Here is a 26,966-nt window from a genome sequence, read left to right on the forward strand (position 1 = left end):
AGAGAAGGCATAAATTAACGCTTTTCTGTAAATTTTGTTCATATTGGTGGTTGCTTCCCTTATGCTGATCACTGACCAGAGGTCATACATACCTCTGTATTTGCCAATATCACTGGTTACTGGTAAAAATTAGGGAGTGTGTGAGCGAGAAAGAGTGAGAGAGACTGGTAGACCGAGTGAGTCAGAGACAAAGACAGACAGGCTGCTGATTGACGGGGAAAGCAGATTCAATTTACTGTAAACACTGCAGTCAAACCTCATTCAACAGCAACCGAATCTAGTATCTTAACAAAGTTGTAAAACTGGATTCTTCTCTCAAAATCTCATGATAACAGAAAAATGTATTTCCTGTCTTCTTAGGAAAAAATACTTCCTTCACCATGCTTATTCTATCCATCCTATCCACTGTGAATGTTGTTAACTTGTGAATACATTGCTGTGTATGATGCACACTGTATTTTCTGTGCTGGCGTTGGCAAACTGATTTTCCTTCTGGGACGATAAAAGGCATCAAAATGCATCGTCTGGTCTAGCCAGTGTAGAGCATCACATTACCTTTTTCACCACAACACACCGCCTATCAGTGAAACTGTCAAAGCATCTCATCTCCAAGCTATTAGTGTTACATGTTCAACAAAATACTACTGCGAGCAAAACACCATGTGGTCTACCATTAACCCTCTGTCCTGTGTAAAGCATTGCAAAACCAAAAAGCATATGATCTGTTGCCGTTAAGTCTGTACTGAACTCCCTGTATTTGCTGTAATTCTCTACTTGTGGTGTTAACTGCAAGTCAGTGTCTTTTTATTGCTGCGTAACTTTTTTACCGATATTCATGCTGTGTGACTGACAGTAAACTAGGCTCCATCGGTAAGTAAGATGATCTTTTGGCTTGCGTTGTCTTTGTGATTCAAGCTCTCCCTCTCTTTGTTTTTTTTACTAGGAGAGTGGGAAGTCCTTCTGCTGTTTTTATTTATTTAGACAGTTGAAAAGTTGAGAGGGACATGGAGTAAGGGAGACACGGAAGAGAAAGCTCTGACTGGCCAGTGAAGGCACACATGGGACTTGAAGGAAAATCCTCACTTAAAAAAACAGCAGTTGGCGATGTAACTTGCATTTCTGGGCCCATTTTGTTATTCTGTAGTGTATTTTTTTCTTATTCCTGCGAATAATTAGCAATTAACAAGTAGACAATGTCAAGTCACATCAAGATATTAAGGAGGACAACATAAATGTTTCAGCGATCTAAAACATCAACGGTAAACATCAGGTTTTGGTGTCAGTCCCTCAGAATGAAAGAGCGAGGGCTTCTTTCTAGAGCCGCCGTTTTGCACCGACGTTCAACAATCATACAGGGAGAAATCCATCGTAGAAGAGGCAGAGAGACCAATTTCTCCACCAACTGTAGCCTCAATAGACCAGAATGCAGTGCAGCCACAAGACTATCGCTATCATTACTGCTATCGCTCTCTCCACTGAATGCAACAAGTTCAGGCACACTCTCTGGGGGTCGTCGAAGGGCAATCACAAACTAAAGTAGAAGTAGACGAGGCAGGCAAAAAAAGTAAACTACAATACACACATCACAGATTGCTGATAAATAACAGTGTAAGAGTACCTGAGGGTGGATTTTTCCTTTCACCACTCCAGTATCTCTGGGCACAAACTCCTGTTTTCTAATCTTTCAAATTTGGGTTACAGGGAAGGAAAGTCGTCATGTCGCCCCCTGCTGTTTGCATTAAAAACTGGCCATCAAAATAAATTGGATGGTTTGCACATTTCATATTACACAAGGTGAGGTGTGATTACACCTCTTTCCTGTGAAATCTTGATTGCTCACTCTTGTTTTAGAGATGTGACGCAATTATACAATGCAGAAGCAAGGCTGTGGCTGTAGTTCCTTTGTAGAAGTGTCTGTACACTGTTATGCCATCTCATTCACAGCTGATGTAACTTAGTGTCACAACATGTCTGATATATGAGAAGATCAAGTTGTTGCTAATTTGTAATCAATTACTAAAAATCCCCCAATGAGAAAATGAATGGTGATTTTTTTTTTCTTTGAATGCAACCAGTAGATGGCGTAAGTTGACACTTTATTTTCCTATTCAGAGAGGAAAAAGGATGATAGCTGTTCTTCCTCCAAACAGATATTTAGATATTTCACGAGGTCCAAGTGCAGGACACCAAGTGATGGACACCATTGGCTGTAGTGAGGGTTGAACCTGTGACCATCTGGGTACAGGACAGTCTCTCTCCGCCTCCCTGTCCGCCTCCAACCGCAGTCTCACTCTCGCTGTGATGACTTAGACAAGTGGGTTTGGTCATCCATTAGAGGAGACTGTCTGCACCTACTCTATGTGATGCACTGCTGAAACCAGGCCAACTTGTGGTGGTGAGTTAGAGCACATGGAAATAATGCACTGTGTGTGTGTGAGTGTGTGTGTGTGTGTGTGTGTGTGTGTGTGTGTGTGTGTGAGAGAGAGCGAGAGAGAGAGAGAATATACGAAGACAGGGTGACGATGAGTAAAGGGGAAGGATGAGGGTTAGGGCAGAAAATTAAAGAAAGTACTATCCAATCAATTAGCTTGAGTCTTTTTTGTTACACTCCAATTCCTTAACAGGATCAACACCTCAGTATAAATTATGAAATGTCAACACTGTATTAAAGGTGAACACCAGTGCAGTGACTCTGCTTTAAGGGAAGAGGAACAGAACATCTGATTTTGTACCATGCTGGATAATATAAATACTATACATACTATATAGAATGTGACAGCTTAATAAAGCCTCTTTTACTAGCTACTAGACATCAACACTATCAATAAAGGCCATGATCCCACAGTGGGTTGGACTGGTATACAGTATGTTATACTGGTAGATGTTACAGATACTGATACATGGGAAAATGGACGATAGTCCCAATGGCAGACTCATATTATTGTGATGAATTGTGTGATCTGGTGGACTCCAACTGTGTTTAAAAACAGAGTTAGGGAAGACTTCACAGGGTGCAGGCAATTAGCTGCCGTGTTAATAATAATATTTCATATTAATGCAATTACTGGCTGACTGAAACTGGTTTGGCAGTTGGCCATTTTGGCTGAAGCAAGACTAGTGTGTGTGTGTGTGTGTTAAGGGCAGGCTACCATCTGATTTGCAGTAGCCCCAGGCCCATACCCCCCACCCCCCTCCCCCCTACTGGCACCCTCCTCCAATCCTGTTCCAGAGTTTTTATCATCAAGGCTAATTTCTGCCTGTAATCTGATTAGGGGCTCTGAGCTGCTTTAGCACCCTGCTGTGCTGCTCTCTCTCTCTCTCTCTCTCTCTAGCTCTCTCTCTCTCTCCTTGGCAGCTCCCTCGCGTGCACACACACACACACACACACCCTGACTCTCTCTCTCTCTCTCACACACACACACACCCCAGCAACTCTGTCTGGGCTGCAGCTTGCTGTGTAACTGGGGTATTCACTCTGCTGTCTGCTGTGTGTATGTGTGTGTGTGAGACCCGTGGCCGGACCTGAGCGCTGTCTCTCAGTGTGTGTATGTGTGTGTGTGTGTGTGGTCGTGTCACCACCTCCATCCCTGCCTGTCTGCCTGCTGTTAGCACCACCACTACTGCTCCTGCTGACCGGAGGGAGTCGAGCAGCAGGGCCTCCTCCCATCTTCCTCCCTCTCCTCCTAAACATGTTTCGAAACCCATGGATCTCTAGTTACCATGTGAACCATGTGCAGCACTGTGGCCCAGGTAAGGCCTCTGGAGGGGGAACGGGACGCTGGGTCTGGCTATAGCTTAACTCACTTGAATACCTTTATCCATAGTGGAACCGAGGGCGAGCTGAATGCTATAGACTAACTCGCTTGAGTGACTTGGCTAATGCAATTTGGTTTTTCCCTTGCGTGGCTGATGGCGAGCGCTTACTGAATCGGTAGGCAGGGGGATTCGGCTTGGCTAGGCCTCCTTGGTTGATTTCTTACTTTAAATTGACTTACCTTTGCTGTGTTGGACCGGTTGGACGAGGATTCAAGGCAGTGTAAGAGTGATCCGCTCTGATCGTCCCTGTGTCATGCTGTGAGGGATTTAAAAGGCACCAGTGCATTGGAACTTAATGAGTAAGGACAGTATAGTATGAGTTTATATGTGTTTTTATTTATTTTGTTAGCATATAGGCTACTATGAATGTGTGGAGTGTGTAGTTGTGGATTGATTTTTGTTTATAGTATTTTTTTCAGAATTTCTTTACTATCTAAAAAGTCTGGTATATTCAACAGGTGTGTGCAGCTGTGTGGTATCCGTTATGCTTTTTTTTTTTTTTTTTTTTTGGAGATGTTATACCATGTCAGTGTCTTTGCAATGCCCTTTACAACGCCACAAGGTGTATCACTGCCTGCTGAGGTGGAAGAGGACTGTTTCTCCCTGTCTGCTTTCCACAGCTTGTATGTGGGCGAGGGGCAGTTTAGTCAGGGAGTCTATTTTGCACCTCGTCCTTCCCTCTGAGTATTTATAGAAAATCTGTCTCTTCTCCATGCTCACTTTGGGACAGTCAGCACCCTAAGCTGCTCTCTGGCACTGCCAGCCTTCTGCTGCCCACAGCGCACATCTCTTGTTTTGTTGACAACCTGCAGGCCGCTCTAAAGAAAGAAAGCCTGACTGACTTCTGCACACGGGGGTTTCCACTGTTGCAGGCATGTGTGTAAACATACAAAACCACAGACAGACAAACACAGACAGATGCACGCACACACACACACCTCCGCAGCATTCCCACAGGCCTTAAAAGGCTTTGGAAATGAATGGATGGCATTGAAAGCAGCCTACTTGATTTTTTATTAAAATATAGCACCCGGATCCTTCAATATGCCTCAGCTCTCCGGACCTTTCTCCATCCTCAGATCAACACTTCATATCCAGGGGAAAACCCTGTGATGGAGATTTGTGTTGATACAGCAGCAGTGTTTTAAAATTAAGGATTTCAACATGATTTCTTGATTTGGCAAGATAATGAGTCAAAAATTAGGCCTCAAAACGTGCCAATTTTGAGTTCTTGAATTTCACCAAACAAGTCCTTGAAAGTCACTGAAATGTCCTAGAACTTGATGTCCATGTGAATGTCCTCCTCCACCACATCTTCCCACTTCCACAAACTCGCCACACAGTCTTTGAGGGCCAAAATATGCAGGAGATGTTCTGGAGCCGTCTGGAGCGGTAACATGATCTGTCTCCTATACTGGGATACAACTTTACAACAGGCTGCTGCTGCTGTGACGTGAGAGAGTGAGAGAGAGAGAGAGAGAGAGAGAGAGAGGGTCAGCTATGAAGTAGGAACTTAGATATTGATGTGAACTTTCTGACTAACCTTTGTTGACATGTGGCTCACACTGAGGCTGGAAAATGAATGTGACCTCAACATTTAAAAAACTGTACGTCACATTGTTAATGTTTACTCTGAGTGCAAAAAACAACTTTTCACTCCTCAGTAGGATAGAAATCAAGTTTCCTTTTTCAGCTTGTTAGTGGTGGACATTGTATTTTTTAATTCCAAAACAACAATCGTTTGCTAAAAGAACATTTCCTAGAGAAAATATGTGGGCTAGCTGAAAGCAGATGGAAGTGCGCTTGCTTCAGCTTGAAAGGTGAAAATATTGAATTGATATTATTACATTACAGTGATTCCTGACTAAAGACTGGTTGTACTGAACTAGTTGTGAATATGTATAACTGTGATGAATGTGGGTGTGATGAAGGAAATTGCTGGGAAAAATCATACATGCTCAATCAGTCTTCTTTGGATAAAATAAGGTTAAAAAAGCATTTTATTATGAAGATTTCTAGGGACTTTTCATATCAGGAGGGCTTGGGGTCTAGACTTTAAAGTTTGGAAAGCCTATACTAGAGGCTATAACTTTACATTAGCTGTGCATATGTTACACTGTAAAAGCTTTTTTAATCCTGTTCCAAATATGGATGCTGATCTTAAAAGTGAGGGCCTAAAATGGGTTGGAGTCTGTCCTCGTCTATGTGGACACTTTAATCCAAAGGACCATGCAGTATCATGATTGTATGACATTTTTGGCACATGTGGCCCCAGTAGGAATCAAACCCCCAACCCTGGCAGTGTTAGTGCCTTGCTCTACCCATCAGGGACTGATAGTAGACCACAGGATCAATGCTTTGCTTGGTATTGTTGTTGTTATACATGATGCTGTTAGACTGGACATTAGATTCTGTGTTGAGAGCTACATTGAAAGACTCTATGTGGAGATGTGGCACTAAACCAGGGGTGAGCAACATAACGTGACTCTCTTTCATGACAGGCACAACATGTTCTGACACTCTCCATGTTTTATTATGATACTCTCCAACATGTTCAGCAGCTGTTTTGAGTCATGAGCTGAGATATTGAATACTGTGGATGAAGTGTGGATTTATTTTTCTTTGTGTCTAAAGTTCTTGACTGAGTCTTGATTTCTCTCGTCAGGATTTGGATCTAAAGCTCCTGCCAAACTTTGCAGCTCAGCCTCTTTGCCAACTGAAACCTTAAGGTGAGGGAAGAGGAAGCCATTTTGTATGTGATTACCACACAGCAGACCTGGGTCAAATGGTATGATAAAGAAAACAAATCAAATCAAATCAATCTTAGCGTTTGGTAACAGATGGGTGGGGTTTAATGCATGAGGACAATCAGATAAAAGTATCCTAAACTAACTTTCTTAACGTTTTGCTACTTAATGTATCATCCTGTTCACCAAACCCCACCCATCTGGTACTCTGAGCAGGATAAAACAAGGATAAAACAAGTGCTAGACCCAGGTCTGACACACTCGCATGCACACACACACACACACACACACACACAAAGCATTGTCCCAAAATGGGCTGTCAACATGCTAACATAGGTAATAGATGCAAAAGTGCAAAAGAAAAAAAAAAGATAGGAATCATTTACGTTCATGGTTGACAGAATGATAACACTTTTACAGATCAGATGATCAATATTTTAAAGACGCTGAGTGATGAAGTTAAGATATTATGTATTTTTCCAAATGGATATATAACATTTTGTAAGAGTGTTCTTTACAATCCCACGTTCTGTGCTGTGTATTTGCCTTGTCATCAAGATAAGGATATGTAAGGATGTAGGTTTAACAAAGTGCTTTAGCCTATCATGCCTAGTAAGCATTAAAAAGCTGGAGATGGCCGGAGCAGCTTATCCTAAGATACTTTGTTCACATGGCAATAAGAGCCATAATCCAGGAAGTCTTTGCACCAGGCTCCATTTTGCATTAGTTTACAGTGTTTCCTCTTTGTTCGTTCAGCAAGAAAATTACCATCAAAGCTGTGCATGTGAGTGTAATTCACCCATTTTTTTTTTTTATAAAATAAAGATATGCAGTCCTAATGTTTAGAATTAATGTTTATTATGAGAAGTATCAAAATAAATGTGTTTTGTGTTTATGTTTTGTGACCACAAATTGGACAGATTTGCAATCAGAATTAAAATAACCAAGAAACACCACTTCTACATTTCAGAGGAAACAATGCAAAATTTATCTTCATGACGTTACCCAACAAGGCCCTATAGGCTGTAATAGCAGGCATCAATATGTGGCTCATCTCAGTGTTACAAGGAGGCAAAGCAGAAGGCTAGCTGATTATGTATATTAGCATTAGCATTATCTAACAAAGAAGGGTGAGAGAGTTTCCTATAAGCAGATAATGCAATAAATTATAAACCATAAGGCTCTGCTTCAATAACAATCGAAACATGTAGATTATTTGTGAAGCTTATAGAAAAGCGTTTACATTGCAAACTAGAATGGGAGTCTTTGCGATTTAGTGACGTTGACCTTTGCTCCCTGTTAGCCCACTACTGTCAAGGTGAGGTAGAGATGAGATGATATACTTTGCCTTGGGTGACTTGTTGACTCTCCCAGGTAAAGACATTACGACATGATCCTGATTGTCCCATTACCTGTGGAGGAGAGTCAGGACTTGTTGACCCAGTTCTTAAGCTAGATCCCTTCCTCAGGAACATCAGCCAAGCTTGAAGCTTTGCCCTTTGACCGCTCTTTGTCATCTTTTTAAATCCTGATACTGGTTGAGAAGGAAACTATCTTAATAAAATTCACTTGTACCCATCAGGAATTTAACTTGAAATAACTAGTTTCATTCCAGAGTTTCAAGATAATATGGTTGATAGTGTTCAAGTTTGTCGTCTGACTCGGCTTTTTCATCCAGCTTTCAGAGTGACTTCTCCTTGGGTGACAGGACCGCCTTGGTCAAGAGTGTTTCAGATCCCGATGCCAATGTTCTGGCCGTCCTTCCCAAGGGTGAGCTTTGATTCCTACCACTCTCTGCAGAACATAACACATCAGTCTTACCTGTTAATCTCAATCTCTCAACAATTTTATCCCACTAAATTTATATTTCCTTTTCAAACACACAGTTTCAGAGTTAAAGAAACATTTTGAGACATCCATCACAAGGGATTTGGAAATGAACAGGTATCACATGAGCTCATTGCACTTTATCCTCATTCATACACACCCAGACATTTTGATTCATTCAACTTTACAGTCGCTAACCTTCACCCTCTGCCCTTTCACCCTGGCAGGAAAGATAGGATAGCCCGGCGTCTGGAGGGAATTGAAAGCGATGCCCCCCCTGCCCTGATGCCCGGCGGTCTGGTCGCCAACAGGATGCTGGAGGAGGATCCGCCCCGTTACACCCGCGCCTCAGACCCCTGTGAGCCTTGTGTGATGGGTAAGCATGGCATGCTGCGCTGCAGGACTGGCATGATGCTTTAGTAGACTTCAGTTCATTTCCAAAATGTTACATATACCCATTTTGGAAAAGAAATTACCTGAAGTTCATCATTCAATACCTCTGAAGTATCGAGGATTCAGTATGTAGAAATGTTTTTTTGCCAGTCAAGAGTTTAAGTTAAATACTATCCTGTAAAAAGTGACCTACTTTGTTTAATTTGGTACTGTCAATCATTTTATAAGAGTGACATAATAACGGTGAATACCTCATTCTGGAACAAAACTCTTGATGCACAGTGATGAAACTTTTGCCTACCTTATGGTATTGTGATGATGAGCAAAGAATGATAAACAGTATTTGTATGGTTGCATTTATTGGCTGAGAAAATCTGGGCAGGGAAAGTGAATAACAATTACATTTAACAGTCCCTTGAGCAAGGCACTTAACCCCCAGTTACTCCAGTGAAGCTGCTCAGTGGCAAACAGTAGAAGACTGTTTGTACTGGGCAGCTCCCAGGTGTGATGCATGTAACTGTGAAAAATGCATGCTGCATGTTGCAAGAGGTGTAACTATTTATTATGGTGGAGCCATAATAAAGATCAAACCTGATGATGCATTTTGTTGAAGCATGTTGGAGTACTTTTTGGCTGGCAAGGGATGTTGTTGATAAGTAAAGAGCATATTTGTATTTCCACCATCCTCCACAGTGAGGCGCTACAGTCGAGAGGAGATGGAGGCCCCCCAGATGCAGGTGTCATCTCCAGAGAGATCGTCCCGGGTCAGAGGCGGCCGACCGGAACCGACGTTGGTCCACGTTGAGCCGGTCACGTTATCCACCTCCTCCACGCCCACCTCCGGCCCCGCAGACCCCGCCAGCCTCAGCTCCAAGGCCGAGCGCATCGCCCGCTACAAAGCAGAGCGCCGCCGCCAGCTATCGGAGCGTTACGGCATCCTCCTGGATCAGGAAGTGGACATTGACTACACGCCGCGCTACCGTTCCCGCCGTGAGCCGGACGCCTCCGACCGACAAGCCCCCGCCAGGCGAGACAGAGACAGACAGGAAGTGGAGGAACCGGGACGGGAGGCCAGGGTGCCCTACAGCTCCGGAGTGGGCAGGGTTTACATGCGGACTCACCCGGACCACGCCCCTGCCTCCACTTCTAGCCCCGCCCACACAAACCAAGCTCCTCCCCCAACACAAGAGAGGCCCAGCAGGTTCTCGGAGCGAGAGAAGATGATGAACATGGAGAACTACCGGCGCGGCGGGGCTCCCGAGCGCTCGGCCGCTTCCAGAAGCAGAACCCAGGAGCAGTATCAGCCACAGCCGCAGGCCCAACAACAGCACCACCATCAGGACCCCGCCCACCAGGAGCCAAGCCCCGCCTCCACCAGGGACTACAGCCTGGCAGCGGTGCCCAGCTCCCCCCGCACCGCCCGCCGCGCCTCCCTGCCCTCCACGCGCTACGGCATCTCGCCTGGGGATTTGTTCATAGAGCAGCAGGCCCAGAGCATCCTCAACAGACAGGGGTGAGTTTAGAAAGACAAAAAAAAACAAAAAACATATCAAATCTGGTCGTATTTGTTTATCGAGAGCTTTTTCAGACATGCACGTTTGTGACAAAGTGCTTTACAAAGAACAAAGGACACAAACGCAATAAAATCAAGAGATTAAAAACAAGAAAGACCAGACACATCACAAACTCCAAGACATGGGTCTGAATAGTGTTTGATAAAGCTTGGTCAAGAAGACATGATAGAACAACTAGAACAGTGCCAAAAATTAAAAGTGCATACCTTATAATGGGTATGTCTGATAAACTAAATCTAACACTCCTCAAATATGTGACACCAAAGTAGAATTAGGAATACACACACTCACAAGCTCTGGCCCTGGTTCTTGCTGTTTGTGTTGTACTTCTTGTTCTATCTCTTGTTTTTTTAATCCTTTTTGTGTCTCTTGTTTTCTCTAAAGCAGTTTGTGACAAGCCTGTTTGATAAAAGCGCCCTATAAATAAATGAATAAACTTAAAGGTACTGTCCACACACTGTCAAAAATACACTGGGAATATATAAAATAACACAGTGCCATAATGTAGGTCGTGAAAGCCCCGTCTAGTCTAGTGTATTTTTCTCTCCTGCACCATACATTTTTTTATTCTGGCTCTGTGTTTCCTTGTGCCTGATTCCTGTTTCTAGTCTAGTTTTACTACACACCTGCAGATATAATACTGCAGTCATCTGAGCACAAGAGTAGTTCTTTTTTTAATACCACATTGGCCTAGATCTGCCATAGCATCATCATCACAGACTCATCAAGTTCCTCTCTGGATACGTCTAAGTGCTGTATGCTGCTGCCCATGAAGCATGAAATGATTGGTAGTAGCAGCGAGCTAATTGGTAAGGCTAGAAGTCAATCTTACCATGAAGAGTCTGATGTTGTGTCTACAGTCTATTTTCAGTGTACATTCAGTCTCAGAGGGTTTAAACTCCATGAACCCCAGTTTCTCCCTCTGTATAAGCACACTGCTCCACTGGGTGCTGCTGTAAGTTAGCTAAGATACCTTGTTGACTTGGCAGTAAGAGTCATATTACTTCCTGCAGTTCAAAGTTAGTAAAACGTTCACAGAAAAAGTCTGAGACAAATTCCTTTCATGGTATTTATTTAACTATGCTCACCGGTGCTAAAAAGTTGCAAAAGTGCAGAGACAAACGTTTCAATACTTCATCATCGGTGTCTTACAATCAATGGCACAAAACTTATTTAACTTAATGTATGGGTTAACACTAGAAAGGCCAATGGGGTCCTAAGAGAAGACCAACAAGCCTTCAATAGAAAGGGGGAAATGTAGTAATATAACTATTATTTCCTTGCATAATGTAGAAAATCTAACTGCACTGGTTTTGTACAGAAAGTTGAGGAAAAGCCATAGAGGAACATTTTGAAAGCTGAGATATTTCAATCCCAAAATTTTAAATAAATGTCTTTTGACTGCAGTTTGACCTTAGTGTTAAGTCCACTGGGTGCCCAGCTAGCCGACCTGCTGCTACCACTATACCAGTGCTGAGATCTTTCTAGACTGTGGGTCCAGCTCAGTCATGCTAGCCCTGCTCCAGTTTCACACAGGAAGGAGCTCTGGGGAGCTCATCAGGAGCCGGGGGGGCTGGGGGGGCGGGGGGTAACGCCTTGCATGGCGGGGCGGGAGGGACGGTGGCAGGGGAGGTTTGTCGAGGGGATACGATTTCCCTGCTTCCCCCGAGACGTACCCTGATTTAACCACAGCTTCGTTCATTAGCTAACAGGTTATGTCACTTTCTTTTCTAAACTTTAATGTGCTACCAGGATAGGAATCAGGATCGTTACACTTGTGAAGTGATGCATGTACAAGAATTTGTCTTACATAGTAGCCTACATACTGACATGTATACAAGGACAACATGACTTCACTTATAAAGGGGCAGTGCAAGACTATGAACTGAAGAGTATAAATATCAGAAATACGATCCATATGTATAAAGGTTGAAGAGTGACATCTGTTAAGAAGAATGAAGCATCTGCAACAATTGAAAATAGCCACCTTAACATGACAAACCACAAACCCTTTATCCTGTTTCTGCAAAGAGTAATTGGAGAGTACAACATCTGCAACAACTGAAACTAGTCACGCTTTCACCTAAACACACAAACCATTCAGCTGATCATCACGTTCCACATTGTATTGATCCTTGAAAGAGTGATCAGAGGTTTATCTCAGGGTTTGACACTGTCACCACATCGTCCTGTAGCCTGGCAGTCCTGTCAAAGAGCGACTGGTCTCTCGCCACAGACTCAGAGAGTGACACTCTGTCAGTCATCAGCTGGCCCTCAAGGTACTGTCGGCTCTGGATGCCTCTGATGTGAAGACCTACCAAACCCCCTTTGTCCACCGGGTGCCTCTGTTTCAGCTGGCAGCGTTCAGCCGATGTTCAGTGAAGCTCTGGTCACAGGCTATTTCAGTGTGACTATTGAAAATGGTTGAAATGTTTTTCTTGCACTCAACGCTCTGTGCTCTAAAAGAAAATCTCTCACAGGGTATCTGCGGGTCCTTCAAATATCTGAAAAAGTCTTAAATTATCTAAATTTAAAGACTTAAAAAGTAGTAAAATGTCTTAAATACAGTATACAGTTCACCGTGTAATAATGGTGATGCAAATATGAGTTCTTTGTTACATTCAGTGATAGATTTTTTACATTCAGTGATATTTAGTCAAGGGGAAATAAGACAAATGCCAATAATTGTGTAGTTTCACCAAAAAATGTGAATGGGACCGGCGGTATAGTGTTGGTTCTTGTTGGTCACATTATGCATGTCCACTCTGAGATTAATACAGAACAGGGTATGTAGTACAATATGCGTTGTATCTGCTTTACTAAACACAGTTGGACTTCATGTCCCTTAGCATTTAATTTCCTTTTGTCCTTTTTCTTATTCTGCCCATTTATAGTTTCAGAAGTTTAATTTGCTATATTAAATCAGAAATAGGCTGACAGCTTTGTTTCTTTGTTATGGTTGTTAAATTAGCCTTAAATTCAATTAAACGTCTTAAAATTGGCTTTCTGGAACTTGCAGATACCCTGTCTCGGTTGGGAACACATTAATATGGGAAGATAGTAAAGACAGTAGATTATAAAGACAGTAAAATAATGAAGTCAGCTTTCTAAAGACAGGTCCCCGGTGGACAGGCATCCTAACTCTTTCCAGTAGATATCCCTTATAACTACCCATTATCCATATTATCTCTCCTTCAGTAATGCTTCCCTTATTAATTCATGCCATCATCTCCCACTTAACAGGTGTTTTTAGGTTTTATGAATCTGAGTGGGTTGCAATTTTTCAACTGACAAACTCTCCTTCCAAACTTAATTTTGCAATTAATTTAACCCTTGTTTACCCAGAGATGATTTACTGAACATGTACAGTCTTTTTTCAGCTCTTTTTCTGGAACAGTTGGGGGATAGCCTCTTCCACCCTGTCCGTCTCGTGGCGGTACCATCATTACAAGTGCCAAGCTTTGCTCAAACCTGCAGAACTTTAAATTCTAGTCAAGATCTCACGGTTTCTAAAGATACCAAATATGTCATGCTCACTTACATGAACAAGACATGCACAAGACATGTAGAATTTTTCCATTTGTAATAATGCAGTCATAAAAAATGGCATCTTGGGGTTTGAATATTTCACTTAATAAAAGCAAGATATAGGTTCAATTATGTGTTGGAACAAGTTGATACACAATATATATGACATGGTCGTACATTATGGGAAAAAAAAAATCTAACTTTGAAACTACTTAAGGGGAAATTTAAGGGCAAAGTCAGTGTGCAAGGGGATAGAGCTGAACTTTAATGAGCGAGCTCTGCCAGTGAAATACCTTCTGTTCCAGGAAACAGAGGCAGTTGACCCGCTCCATGCTACAACTCGTCCGTCACATGAATCGGGCAGACACTCTATAAATACACCCAGAACTCTGTAAAACTGTACGTCCGTTTGTTTAGTTGTTACAATACCATCCACCATATATCCGCCACACCATCTCGTCACATCGGTGTGTCCGTGTGTGGCCTGGGTTTCACGAGCAGATGAGTGGTGTTAGTGAAGCGGAGGTGATGGGGTGACAACATTAGTCAGCTCCAGGCCCTGACCCAGCCAGTCGGTGTCCCGCTGACTCAGCACTTGTCAGCTGAGGCTGCACTTACATCCCCCCGCCTCAGAAGCCTGTTAACCCCGATGAAATTACATCCTGTGACTCTGGTACCCTGCAAATGACTTTGACATTGTCATTGCATAAGACACGTACTTCCTCTCGAGAGTTTACATGTGTGTTCCTGGTATGGTATCATGCTAAAAGTGCTTTTTTTGAACTGGGCTTTTGAGAGAGAAAGAGATTATCAGCAAGCTAAATCTTTGATTTTATCTGAGGTACTCTTGAAGGTTTTACTCTTAGACTAGCTGGAAGGTAAAGGTTTAGCCAGAGTATATTTTTGGAGCGGACAGCGACCCAGATACGCTACATTGCTGGCTTGCTGATAGCCTGTGAAAGGTTGAAGGGCCCGCAGCCAGCGTTTGAGCTGCATGGACAGGTGAAATCCACTGAGGCATGGCTAGCCTGAAGAAACCTTCCCAGGGGATTATTATTATTATTAGAGCTTGAATGGTTTCATCAGGACACATTACTAGCCAGTTAGCTTCCTAACAGCTTCTGTTTGATGGACATTGCTTCATTTACAAGAAAATCAAGTAATATCACACTCTTTTATGTGCAAAAGCTGGAAAGTGTTTATTGCTATAGCTACCTTACGTGTTTTAGCAAAGCTGTCTTCATCAGTGGCATCTCAATAAAATTAGAAGAGAACATATAGTGTGTATACTGGTTTTAGAAATAGCATGAACCAAGGATGTATTCTGCTTTCCTCTCTCAACTTCATATCACTTTTTAACCGGTGCAAATGTCTCTCAATGTATCTCAATGGCTCTGGCTGTCTGTGTGGCCTAATCAGCTGCTAATGCTAACCAGAGTGTTAGGCCACAATAGAAACGTGTGTTCTCATGTAGCGTGAGCGCTGTTTAAACCCTTCATGCCATGTCAGATGAAGCAGAGGCCCATTTTATGTCTGGCTTAGTGGTCTACAATGAGATTAATGCAACCTTTGGCTACCGGGGGTCAAAAGGTCATAGATTAAAATAGTTTAGCTTACTTTTTTGGCACGGAGACATGAGAGAGAGGGTTGTTTGAGCTAAGACTCAAATTTAAACCCAGTGCATGCAGCTAGTTGACCTTGTTGCCATTCTAGTGTAGGATTTGTGAGCTCATGTTGGTCCCGTGATAGTCCCATGTCATAAACTTGCATGCCGTGTTTCTCGATCCGGGGTTGGAACACATTTAATCAGATGAGATTAATTACATGGCAGAATTAAATTTTACTTGATAAGGGTGGGAAGTTAACACCAGCCAAATACTGGTCAATTTTAGCTGTGGCTTGTAAGTTTGTCTGCCGTAACAGCCACCTTAGAAGGTAACCAACTACTATTTAGAGGCCCTATTCTACTCAGTCTAGTTGGATGGTAGAACAGTGGCTGGTGAATTTTGTGATATGTTAGCCATTGTGGCCATTGGACAGAAATTCAGTTTCCTTCCCCGTTGATGATATTGGGTCATCTCCCATTTCAAGTTGAATTGTTTTGGAGAGTATTGTAGCTCCTTAATTGGAATTGGAATCTCAGTGTCCCTTATCCATTCCTCTCCCTTAAGAATCAGAGTAAGAGAACGATTGTCCAGGGATGAAACCGTCCAAAGGCCCCCAGAGTGGAGTCCAGACAGGCAGCAGGCCAGCAGACACCGTGCTCAGGGGAACACTGCTCCGTTCACGGCACAACACTCAGACCCCGCCTACCAGAGGACCGTTCCCCAGCCTCAGCCCAGCCCTGGGCACCAACCTGCCCACGGCCAAACGGCCTACCCACCTTCTGCCCTCCAGCCCCATCACCCCAGCCCTGCCATGGACCCCCAACCCTATTTGGCCATGCCTGCCCCAGTGGCCACCACCAAGCTGCCTGGTCCTCCAGAGGTACCACCGCGGAGGAGAGTGAGTGCAGACCAAATCTACACCACCCACAGAGAGGCTAGGCTGGAGGCCAGGCAGGCGCTGAAGGAAGAGGCCCACACGGAAGGCCTGCTGAAGAGCAGGAAAGCTGTGCTACCCTCGGAGATCCGCCGGAGGGAGAAGAGTGTGGACGACCCTCAGAGAGGCCGGCATGAAGACATGGAGTGGGAGAACTACAGTGCAGGGGGGAGGAGGACGAGTCGAGCTGAGGAGGACTGGGAGAGGGAGAGACCCAGGGAGAGGGGGAGGGAGAGAATGAGGGAGAGGACCAGAGAAAGAGGGAGAGACGGCCAAGAGGAGACAACATTTAGATCTATGGAGCCTTCCCACTCCTCTCCACGCCAGCAACACAGACAGCAGCAAACCTTGCAGCCTGTGTACCAGCAAGAGCCCCAAATGCCGCACCAAGAGCCCCCGAGGCAACAACAGTATGAGCCCCAAATCAGACAGTATGGCGCCCAAATTCAGCAGCAAGAGCCCCCAAGGCAACAACAGTATGAGCCCCAAAAGAGACAGTATGCCGCCCAAATTCAGCAGCAAGAGCCCCCAAGGCAACAACAATATGAGCCCCAAAAACGACAGTATGGCGCCCAAATTCAGCAGCAAGAGCCGCAAAGGCAACATCAGTATGATCCCCCAAGACATCGGCAAGAGCCCCAAAGACAACAAGAGTCTCAAAGACAGCAGGAGTATGAGATCCAAAGACAAGAGCCTCAACGACTGCAGCAAGACACCCAGAGGAAACACCAAGAGCCCCAGCTACAGCAGGAGTTTGAGCCTCAGAGGCAGCAGCAGCAGCAGGAGCAGCAGCAGGAGCCTCCAGGGCAGCAGCAGTCTGACTCGGCCGTCTACCTGCAGAAGGGCTCCTCTCTCCCCCACGCCAGACACAGGAGCACGGAGATGAGCGGAGGCCCCAAACCCAAGATACGAACTCGCTCCATGTCAGATATAGGAGTGAGCCAGCGCTCTGCCGTGTACCGGAGCATTGAGAGGGCAGCGGCCAGCAGAGAGCCAGCGTCAGCGGGGCACCACGGCAGGGATGGAGGGGTGGCTAACGGGGAGGTGGGCGCCCTGGACACCAGGGTGTCGGTAGCACAACTACGACACTCCTACTTGGAGAATGCCAACCGGAAGCCTGAGTTGTAGGTCCACTGGCATGGGCGTTGTCTTGCATCGCTGACTGCTGTCTAACCCTGCAGCAGTGTGCTGTCGCCATAAATAATAATAAAAACAACGCAAAACATAAAGCTAACAGAACATCATTCTGTGGCATGAACTGTGTCAAAGATAGTCTAAATTGTATCGCTATGATGTCTACCATTGTTATTTGTATTGTGGTGTTTGCAGTTTGTTTATTTACCTTAACTTGCTTGTGCAAGTTAGCATTAATTCTTGTTGTGCAACTTCATTTTTGGCAATTGATTGCCGCTGCATGTTGTGAGTGGCTGATGGCTATTCACAGTTGGGTTGCTGTGCAGTTGGGTTGTGCTCAGCTTGTGTGGCAAGATCAATGTGTGAGTGATCTACCCTTTTAACTTGAATGCAGTTGCCACAAAACTTTTCATCCACTAAAACCCATATCAAAACCAGTCATCGCTAATAGTTCTCTCACTTGTATTCTCCCTTTGTGTTGTCTTCGTCAATCTTTCCAAATCAAAACGCCACTCCAAAAGGGAGGCTACTAAAGTAGATCTGTCAGCAATGGAGGTAGATCCGGCTAGCGGCGGCGATCGGGACAGGGGGGCACGGAGGCCTCGACGCTACATCACCCCAGGAGACAGTCGCATGTCGGAGAGGTTTAGGACCCAGCCCATCACCTCTGCAGAGCGGCTGGAGTCGGATAGGTACAGGAGGGCCTCGCTGTAGAGGTCCATAACAGCTCAAACCCTTTTCTTCAGAATCAGAGTAATTTTATACAAGTACAATAATGTTCACAATGTAGGGGATGTTCATTATGGAGATCCTATTGAAGGGCGGAGCATGGTTGTTGCTGGGTCTGGAATTCAGTTCATGATTATATTCTGCGGTTCCTCTCTTGCACTGAAAAATACAGCTCTAAATGCTGTGGTTGATATATATGTGTCTCTTCCCCAGGTCCCGTCTGAGTCCAACACAGCTTCAGGACGTTGAAGGCAAGTAGTCTGCTCTTCAGTCATATGTCTACTGTATATACTGTACAGTATATACAGTATGGTCCGCAGTCAAAAAGTAGGGCGCATGCTCCTTTTTTATATTCTTTAACCATTCATTGGAGAACAGAAGAATAGACAAATATTTTGGAATTAAACCATTATATACTGTATAAATTGCAAGATTGTTTCTTTCAGTTGCTAACCATTTGATACTGTGGGTATAGTGCAGGTTTACAGGGACAGCTGAATGCTACAGTTCCTCATGACTAGTGTCATTACTATTCTCAGCTGGTTCAGCCTTCTTCTCTAAACTTTAGCCTATCTTAGTGCCTTTTTTCCAGCGTTTCAGGTTCTGTTGATGCACTGTAGCACGACATCATTCTTCTCCTCTTTTCCGGTAGATGAAGGAAAACTTGACGAGAGGGCCAAGATGAGTGTGGCAGCCAAGAGATCTCTCTTCAGGGTACAGTCCCTACTTTACGTACATTTGAATCATTATGGCAAATAATGTTTTATTCATTCAATCTCATAATCTCAAAGCTGTAAGATGGATTTGTGTGCACATTCATAATCAAAGACATTGGAGGTTGTGTAAGTTCACGTTCTGTAACAAAATCACCTTCCAAATGAGTTAGACTGCAAGTAATTGGCTGTTCAGAAAATTCAAATGGATATGTTTTTTGTCATGTATATATCTATTGGTTATGGGATTTGATCTCATCTGGGTCTCTTTCTATGCATTACGCTAAACTGAACAAAAAACATACTTTTTCCTGCCGTTTCCTGGCAGGAGCTGGAGAGGACATCAGATGGCGGCGTTCCCAAACCTCGCTCTCGTAACGCTGCTGTGGAAAGGCGTCTGAGGAGGGTCCAGGACCGCTCACACACACAGCCGGTCACCAACAAGGAAGTGGTCATCGCTGAAAAGTAGGTCTTAGATTAAATCTGTCAGTTCTTGGTTTTATTATAGGCTTATGTTACATCATACATAACAGTTGTAGAGAATACTGCTATTGCTTCTTCTTTCTTCCTTTCTTTTCTTTTCCTTTCTTGTCTTCTCCTCTGTTCCTCTGTCGTCGTCTGTTGTCTTCTTTCTCTTCCTTCCCTCTCCTCTACTTTGATCTCCTCTCCACTCCATCTTCACACACTTCTGTCAACTTCTTTTAAGTTTTTAAGTCTTCTCTTTATTCTGTTCTTGACTTGCCTCTCCTCTCCTCTCCTCTCCACTCCTCTCCTCACCTCCTCAATCCTCTTCTCCTCTTTCTTCTCCTCTCCCCTTCTCTCTCCTCCCAATTTCCCTTCATCTCTTCTCCACTCCATCTTCAAGCATCCTGGTCCATTTCTTTTCTTTCTTGTTCATTTCTCCTCTCCTCTCCTCTCCTCTCCTCTCCTCTCCTCTCCTCTCCTCTCCTCTCCTCTCCTCTCCTCTCCTCTCCTCTCCTCCTCTTGCCTCATCTCCTCTACCCTCCTCATCTCTTCTCCTCTCTCCTCTCCCCTCCTTCTCTCCTCTCCTCTCCTCTCCTCTCTCCTACCCTACTCCTCTACCACTCTTCTTTCTCACCGACTGTATTTTCCACTGCCTTGTATCACCTGTCTTTCACGGTCTTTTTTTCCCTGTCTATACTTCCTTTTCTCCACTCTAAAGTGAGCCTGTTATGTCCTCACAACCTGTGGGTGTCCACACCATGGTCGCTCGTGTCCCCAGCCCCACTGTAGTCAGCACCACCGTGACTAGCTTCAGGTACAGCTGGCCTGGTGTGTGCTTGCTTTTGTGTGTGTATATATGTGTGTATGTGTGTTTACTTACTTGTTCTATACTTTGACATCTAGAATGTCGCTGTTGTGTGAAAACTCTGTAACTTCAATGTTTTCACTTCAGTTGAAGGATTTCATTGTTCTTCTATGGGTTGAGAAAATGTTCCGACCTCTTGGGCTTATGAAACCCTTTTGAAACCTGGTGGATAATGTCAAAAATGCATTGTCATCAAGCTGAAAACAATATGTCGTCCCTGCCTCAACATCTGTACATCATGAGGACCACAACGGAAATAAGACTACCATCATAGGGGATTATATTCATGCTCAGTGTGTGTTAAAGTCATTAAATAAATCAGCTAATTTGGAACAGACAAATTACAATTTCATTAAATTCGCTCTTAATCCCTGTACCAGTAATTCCCTTGATCATTTAATTTGTATTAAACCAGTTGAATGTTCCATAGAGACCTTTTACTCTCCATCGCCCTCTCCTGGTCGCTGTGCTCCTCTGTTTGCCCAGCTCACCTTACCTTGCTATTTCTGCTGCCTCACATGCTGCTGCTTCCTCAGGAATAGCCGTGTGCACCTTATAGGGGAAGGAAGCCAGTGTTTACACAATAGCTCATTCAGTACTTTCCATGCCCGGTTTCCAAGCATTCCCTGTCGCAGCGTTTCTTACGCTCGGGTCACAAATATCAGTGAAGAAATGGGTCACATACTGCATTTTATGGAAAGGTCAGAGGTCGAGCCAGTTAAAGCCCTCTGGATGGCTGGGTTCACGTGCCCGCAGTTTGTTTACTGACCCAGGTTTAACTTAGCGCACTGCTGGGAGCTCGCCATAACCCCCGCAAACAACCAAGTGCATTATATGATTATCTGGCATTTGTACGCTGATCTACTTATATCTCTGTTGCTGCCCCTGTCATCTGACACAGACGTCACCGTTATTCACCCAGCGGATGTCTGCATGCATGTTCAATTCTTTGGTAATCAGTGGGAGGAATGTGTATGATCAGTTTTTATTTGTGATTTTGAGTTTTTAGCAGGATGTATTGTCTTTCAATACCTTAGCATGCTTAGGCTACTACAAAACTTCTTATACTAGTTCAGGTGTTTATTAGAGACATGCTACTATTGGAGACAGGCTTTATGTCATATAAAACTGAGATTTTACAGGTGAATAATATATAGTATGCACACAAATGTATGGTAAAATATTCTACTTCTATCTAGTGTCCTGTTTAAACTCAGATGCAACCTCAAATGCCTCTGTCTCTTAATGCAGTGATGATATAATGTTTGGATGATGCATGTTTTGATGGTTGGACAAGCTGTTTTGTCACCAATAACAACAAATCTTTTAACCAGACGTTTGTTAGAGGCAGTTGTAATTTGTTAAAACATCAAGATCTCCCAGTCTATAAAATTGGCTGTCATTTGAGACTAAGTTGTTATTGGACAATATATTATCTAGTCCAGCTTGTTGACATGACCTTGGTTAATCATATACAATATTAAATGGTATGTCTCTTGTTCTCCAGTCTAGTAAATTTAGCCTGTCACTCTACTCACTAGCCCCCTCCTCTCCCTCCCCAGCCTCCAGACTTCCTCCCAGCCAGGCTCAGGGGTCCAGGAGCAGGAGCAGGAGACCCAGGAGCTCCCGGAGCTCCAGGAGACCCAGAAACCAGCTCCGGCACCCGGCCCCGGGGTGAAGGGAGACGGCCACGAGCTGCTTCCAGACGAGCCTGACCTGTCCACCCTCAGCCTGGCTGAGAAGATGGCCCTGTTCAACCGACTGTCCCATCCCACCGGCAAGGCCACCGAGGGGGGCGGGGCCCGGGGGGACACCCGCCAGCGCAGGGCCAACGCCCGCTTCCAGACCCAACCCATCACCCAGGGAGAGGTGGAGCAGGTACACAGTTTTTTACACCCATTTATTTTTTTCTTGAAAGGAAACAACAGTAACAATAGTAAAAAAAACAATGGCAACAATGAGAATATTATAAATGTATAATAACCTTTCTTTATAGGGCACTTATCAAAACAGAGTTACATTGAGATAAAAAAAATCTGTAATAAAGAAGGAAATTAATACTAAAAAGCAAGGACAATACTACTACTACTACTATTACTACTACTACTACTATTAATAATAATATAGGCTAGCATATTTCTTAACAAAGTTTACAAAGTGCTGTAAATAGAAGGAACAAACTGTAACAGTCAGCTATAATACATAGAAGACAAAGATGGCAAGTTCACAACATTACGATAGATTTGTTTTCTTATCCCCCACCCACGTACCAACCCTTCATACAGTGGCATCCGTCTTTGGCGTCTCTCCACAAAATAAGAAAGAGGAAGAAAATAAAACAGAGGGAACAGAATCAAAGGAACAGTGATGAGCAGTTAAACTCTGGCCAAATGTCAGGGGTGCAGGCACCAAGGTGAAATGCTTGCAACGTTGCAAAATAGTGAGGATAGCATAGCGACAAAAGCGTAATCACAAAGTTGTGACCTCATTCAGTCAGTGTTTTCAACCAGGGTAACCCAGCGCATCAGACGTGTGGAAGCCTATACAAGTGAACTGTCTGCTTCACCACCCGCTACCTAATGTATTTCCACAATGTCAAACAACTACTATGGTTAAACAATTCTCGGATGAAAGATCTTGAACAGGCCCCCAGCTAGAGTCGACTCACTTCCAGGTCACTTACATTTATTGCAGCGAGGCTGAAGCAGCGCACCAGTTTCTCTGGTGCTTGGGGGATAAATAACATGGTTATAGACAACCTAGCATGCACAGAGGGGTCAAAGGGTTCATTCCCCTCTTGCTTTGCAACACAGTAGCCTCTAGATGTCACACATGACCACAACTCATATAAGGGACTGGGGCAGACTAGGGGCAGACATTATTTATCCGGGGGGTATCCAGGGTTAGGGGCAGACATAATTGGGAAACTTTCTGGGCAACTGATGTGCAACAGTCTGCATCAGCATTGGTGCTTTAGTCATGCAGGAGTATCTTGTTTCCAGGAATAGATTTTTGACCTTTGATGTTGCCTGTTGGTGAGAGTATTGCCCATCTGCATTGCCAAAAAATTGGCTAGTGTGTCACCACCTTACACAGAGATATTGTCCTGTGTGCAAAAACTGTATTTGCATCCCATAATTCCATACGGTGCTCTTATTTCACATGTTATAACCATTCTTTACTGCATAAGCACAAGTGAAGAATAAGATGAGTACATAAGAAGAACTGATATTCCTTGAACAACTATATATACACACTGAAAACCAGAGATGTGATTACAAGAAACCGAGCTTCAGATGCCACATAATAGATTGACTTCACCTCCATGTTCCCAGTAGTGAGTTACAGTTAATCACTGGTGTCCACACAGGAAGCTGAGCCAATGGTTACCTCTCCGGTGTCTAACAGCGACTTACAGGCCAATCAGGGAGAACATGTAAGACCCCCTGCTGCCTGACAGAGCTTCTGATTGGTTGCATTTGAGCTAGAAGCTCCTGCTAGTGACCAGTGATGTCTTGATGGCAGCTGCTGCTTGTGGTAGCTTTTAATGCGAATGCTTAATGATGTTCATTAATGCAATGTAGCCTGTGGTTTTAAGGTTACGATGACAATGTAACACAACAGATATCATTCCTGTTGCATTAAAGTGTTACATTTATGCTTCGTCATGTGGTGTTAGCTTCAATGTTAGGGATATTTGTACCGCCTTGTTTGTTTTCAGAGGCTCCTCATTGCTGGAAGTCAGCTGCTCCTCTGAAATGCTTGTTCAGAGCATAACAAGCATGGGATATTTCAGCGCAATGTGGTGTATGCTCTTTTACTCTGTTACAAAAATCGCTTACCTTGAGAATAAGTATGAGGGCGAATCTGGCCTTGATATTGACTGTGTGCATAATGAATGTGAGAGAGTCAATACAGGACCTCAAGCTTCTTTCAGATGGCTGCGTATTGCAATCTCTATGGTTTTCTAAAGTTGGACCAAACTACATTTCAGAAAGTCTTAAGAGGTCATGTTTTAGTTCAGAGTTTAATAGTTTTATCGAGAACTTTGAGATAGCATCCTGTACATGAAGTGACCTCTTATAGCGTTTCCCTTGGTGAATATCAGCCCCTGTGAATTTCTCATTTTCACTCATATTTGCTCATTAACCATCTGAATTTTGTGATTCATGAGACTGGAACCGCTTTATTTAGGTCTACTTTAGTGAATTTATTGTTGCGTTGAATGGTGATATTTCAGTCCTCATTCCTGACCAATCACAATAGCACAGACTTACTTTGTGTTGTTTTTTTTTTGTGCCTTTATAGCCTTTATTTATCCAGGGAATGTTATCTGATCATGCTCTTTTTCAGCTCCACCCTGCTTCACATTCGCACAGCTAACCACATTCACACCTGGAAGCTGCCCAGTACAACCACAGTCTTCCACTGTTGGCCGGTAAACAGCTTCACCGGAGCAGTTAGATGCCTTGCTCAAGGGCTCCTCGACGATAGTTATTAAGGGAATAGGGAGAATTTTTCACTCGCTTTCCTCACCCAGACTTCCCTGCTGCATCCAAAGGACGCCACCGCCAGTCCCATGAATCATGAAAATCAAATAGTCAGTTGGTTAGTGAGCAAATACAAACAAAAATAAAAAGTTATGGGACTGGATCCAGGCTAGAGGAATGGCATTCTGGTGTAAAACAATGTTTATGAACGTCGAGAATGAGATGCTTGTGAATGTCAGAGTATAAATGTTGAATGAGTGAGAGTAATTATTTTGCATGACAGGTTTATGAATGACTCAATTATTTCAAGGCCTGTCCTTCCCAAAGCCTTTCTGGATGTTTTGTGAATGAAAGAGTCGCTGTACAGCTGAGGCTTCAAAAGCAAGCTTGAATTACTGCTCTATTTATTTTTGCCTCATCTGCTTTGACTGCTACTACCGTTTGCCTCATCTATCTATACATCCATCTATCCATCCATCTATTCATCCATTCTTCTGCTACTGCCTTACAGTTGTTTCCTATTCCCTTCCCTCTCAAACTTCATCCATTCATCCATCCATCCATTCATCACCACGCATCTACCATCCATCCATTCCCATGTTCATTCATCCATAACTTCTCTATCTCAATCACATCTATCTTTCCATCCTTCCTCCCTATCCATCCTCTCATCTCTCCTGCTCTCATCTTATCCATCCTAACTTCTGACATCTTCTCTGCTGTTCCTGCAGCTGCAGAACGGAGGCGGGGTCAAACTGGAGCCCCTGTCAGCCTCCCTGGTCCGCTCCGTGGCCGCCGTCACCTCCCAAGCCTCAGTCACCACGGTAACCATGACGGCAGGCGGCGGCGGCAATGTTGACAGTGACAGTCTCCGTCCAGGGAAATCCACCGCTGTCCCCTACAGCCCCGCCCAACAACAGCCCCCTGCCTCCAGCAGCGCCGCCGGCAGCCACCAGGAGAGGGCGCTGAGGTATTTCTCCATGACCCAGAGCGGGGACCCCAGCCCCCCTGAGCCCGAGCTCACCTCCTCCCCTCCCCTCTCCGAGAGCCGGGAGAGAGGGGGGGCTCCTGCCGGCTCCTCCACTGGTCGCAGGCAGGAGGGGGAGGAGGAGGAGGTGGTGGTGAGGGGGAGACAGCGGGGAGGAGCCAGAGAGGAGAGCCAAGGCAAGGGAAAGCCGCACTCCCCCGACAGGGACAGGGAGAGGGACAGGCAGCTGTACCAGCCTCAGCCCCAGCCTCAGCCCCAGCCTCAGCCTGCTGTCGACCCCCCTCTGCCCAGCCGGAGAGCCACAGAAGGAGACTCCCAGGAGAGGAGGGAGAAAGGAGGAGGAGGAGGAGGAGGAGGAGGAGGCGGCTACCTGAGAGAGGCTGCAGCAGCTCACAGCTCCTCCACACAGGAGCTGCAGCACGCCGAGAGGAGCAGCGGCAGGAGCCGGGCGCTCGTCTCAGGTAGGAGGCTTCTCTGATTCAAGCAGGAAGGAGACAGAGAGAAGGGGCAGAGGGGGGAAGAGACAGAGGGATGGAGAGATGAGGGGAGACAAATGACAGAGAGAAAAAGGAGAGGTGAAAAAAAGGAGAGGGAGAGAGGGAGTGACAGAGCGACATAGAGGAAGCAGTGTCTTGAAGAGGAGCTGGATCTCATTATCCTCATTGTCTTATGCAGCGTGCTTCCGCGCATGGTTGCTTTCCGCCGGCTGCACACACTTGTCTCAGCTGGGGGTATTTGATTTGGTTAATACACAGAGAGAGAGAGAGTCAAGGAGAGAGAGAGATGTCTGGGGCTGCATCTAATTAGCATATTTTTCCATGCATTTGCCTCGTGGCTCCCTTTGTCTGCGAAGAGGAAGCCCTTTCTGTGACATGCAGTTTGTCAGCTAACAGACACCACAGATTTTGATATCGACCTGTGTGTCTGCGCTCTTACCGCTGTCATGGCCTATAAAGGGCTGTGGTCCCCTCGCACGATTTTTACGCCTGTGGGTTTGGCTGCACACATACTGTAATGGGGCTGCTGACCTGTTTTTATGTGCTAATGTAAAGTGTGTCCAGGGGTGGTCTTTTCCCATGCATGCACACAAACAGCACATAGAGAGATGAAAGCACTCAGTGAGAGAGTGCAGAACAATTGGCCAGTACTTGCATGA

The 26,966-nt window shown here is 44.7% G+C and overlaps 1 protein-coding gene across 1 annotated transcript in view; it reads left to right on the forward strand.

Moving 5' to 3' along the window:
* Positions 1–3,689: 3,689 nt before the first annotated feature.
* The window catches only part of svilb (supervillin b), a 57,493-nt gene continuing 34,216 nt past the window's right edge, over positions 3,690–26,966 (forward strand). Inside the window, exons 1-18 of the mRNA XM_071906570.2 lie at positions 3,690–3,750; positions 6,497–6,545; positions 8,242–8,333; positions 8,450–8,507; positions 8,618–8,766; positions 9,477–10,296; positions 12,553–12,636; positions 16,057–16,878; positions 17,026–17,079; positions 17,113–17,550; positions 18,082–18,252; positions 18,503–18,538; positions 18,937–19,003; positions 19,331–19,467; positions 20,186–20,281; positions 21,895–22,210; positions 23,703–23,768; positions 25,554–26,271. Coding sequence (XP_071762671.2) covers positions 3,690–3,750; positions 6,497–6,545; positions 8,242–8,333; positions 8,450–8,507; positions 8,618–8,766; positions 9,477–10,296; positions 12,553–12,636; positions 16,057–16,878; positions 17,026–17,079; positions 17,113–17,550; positions 18,082–18,252; positions 18,503–18,538; positions 18,937–19,003; positions 19,331–19,467; positions 20,186–20,281; positions 21,895–22,210; positions 23,703–23,768; positions 25,554–26,271 — 4,234 coding nt within the window. The remainder of the gene's footprint in view (positions 3,751–6,496; positions 6,546–8,241; positions 8,334–8,449; positions 8,508–8,617; positions 8,767–9,476; positions 10,297–12,552; positions 12,637–16,056; positions 16,879–17,025; positions 17,080–17,112; positions 17,551–18,081; positions 18,253–18,502; positions 18,539–18,936; positions 19,004–19,330; positions 19,468–20,185; positions 20,282–21,894; positions 22,211–23,702; positions 23,769–25,553; positions 26,272–26,966) is intronic.

This window comes from Centroberyx gerrardi, chromosome 13 (assembly GCF_048128805.1).
Source record: "Centroberyx gerrardi isolate f3 chromosome 13, fCenGer3.hap1.cur.20231027, whole genome shotgun sequence".
Taxonomy (NCBI): Eukaryota; Metazoa; Chordata; class Actinopteri; order Beryciformes; family Berycidae; genus Centroberyx; species Centroberyx gerrardi.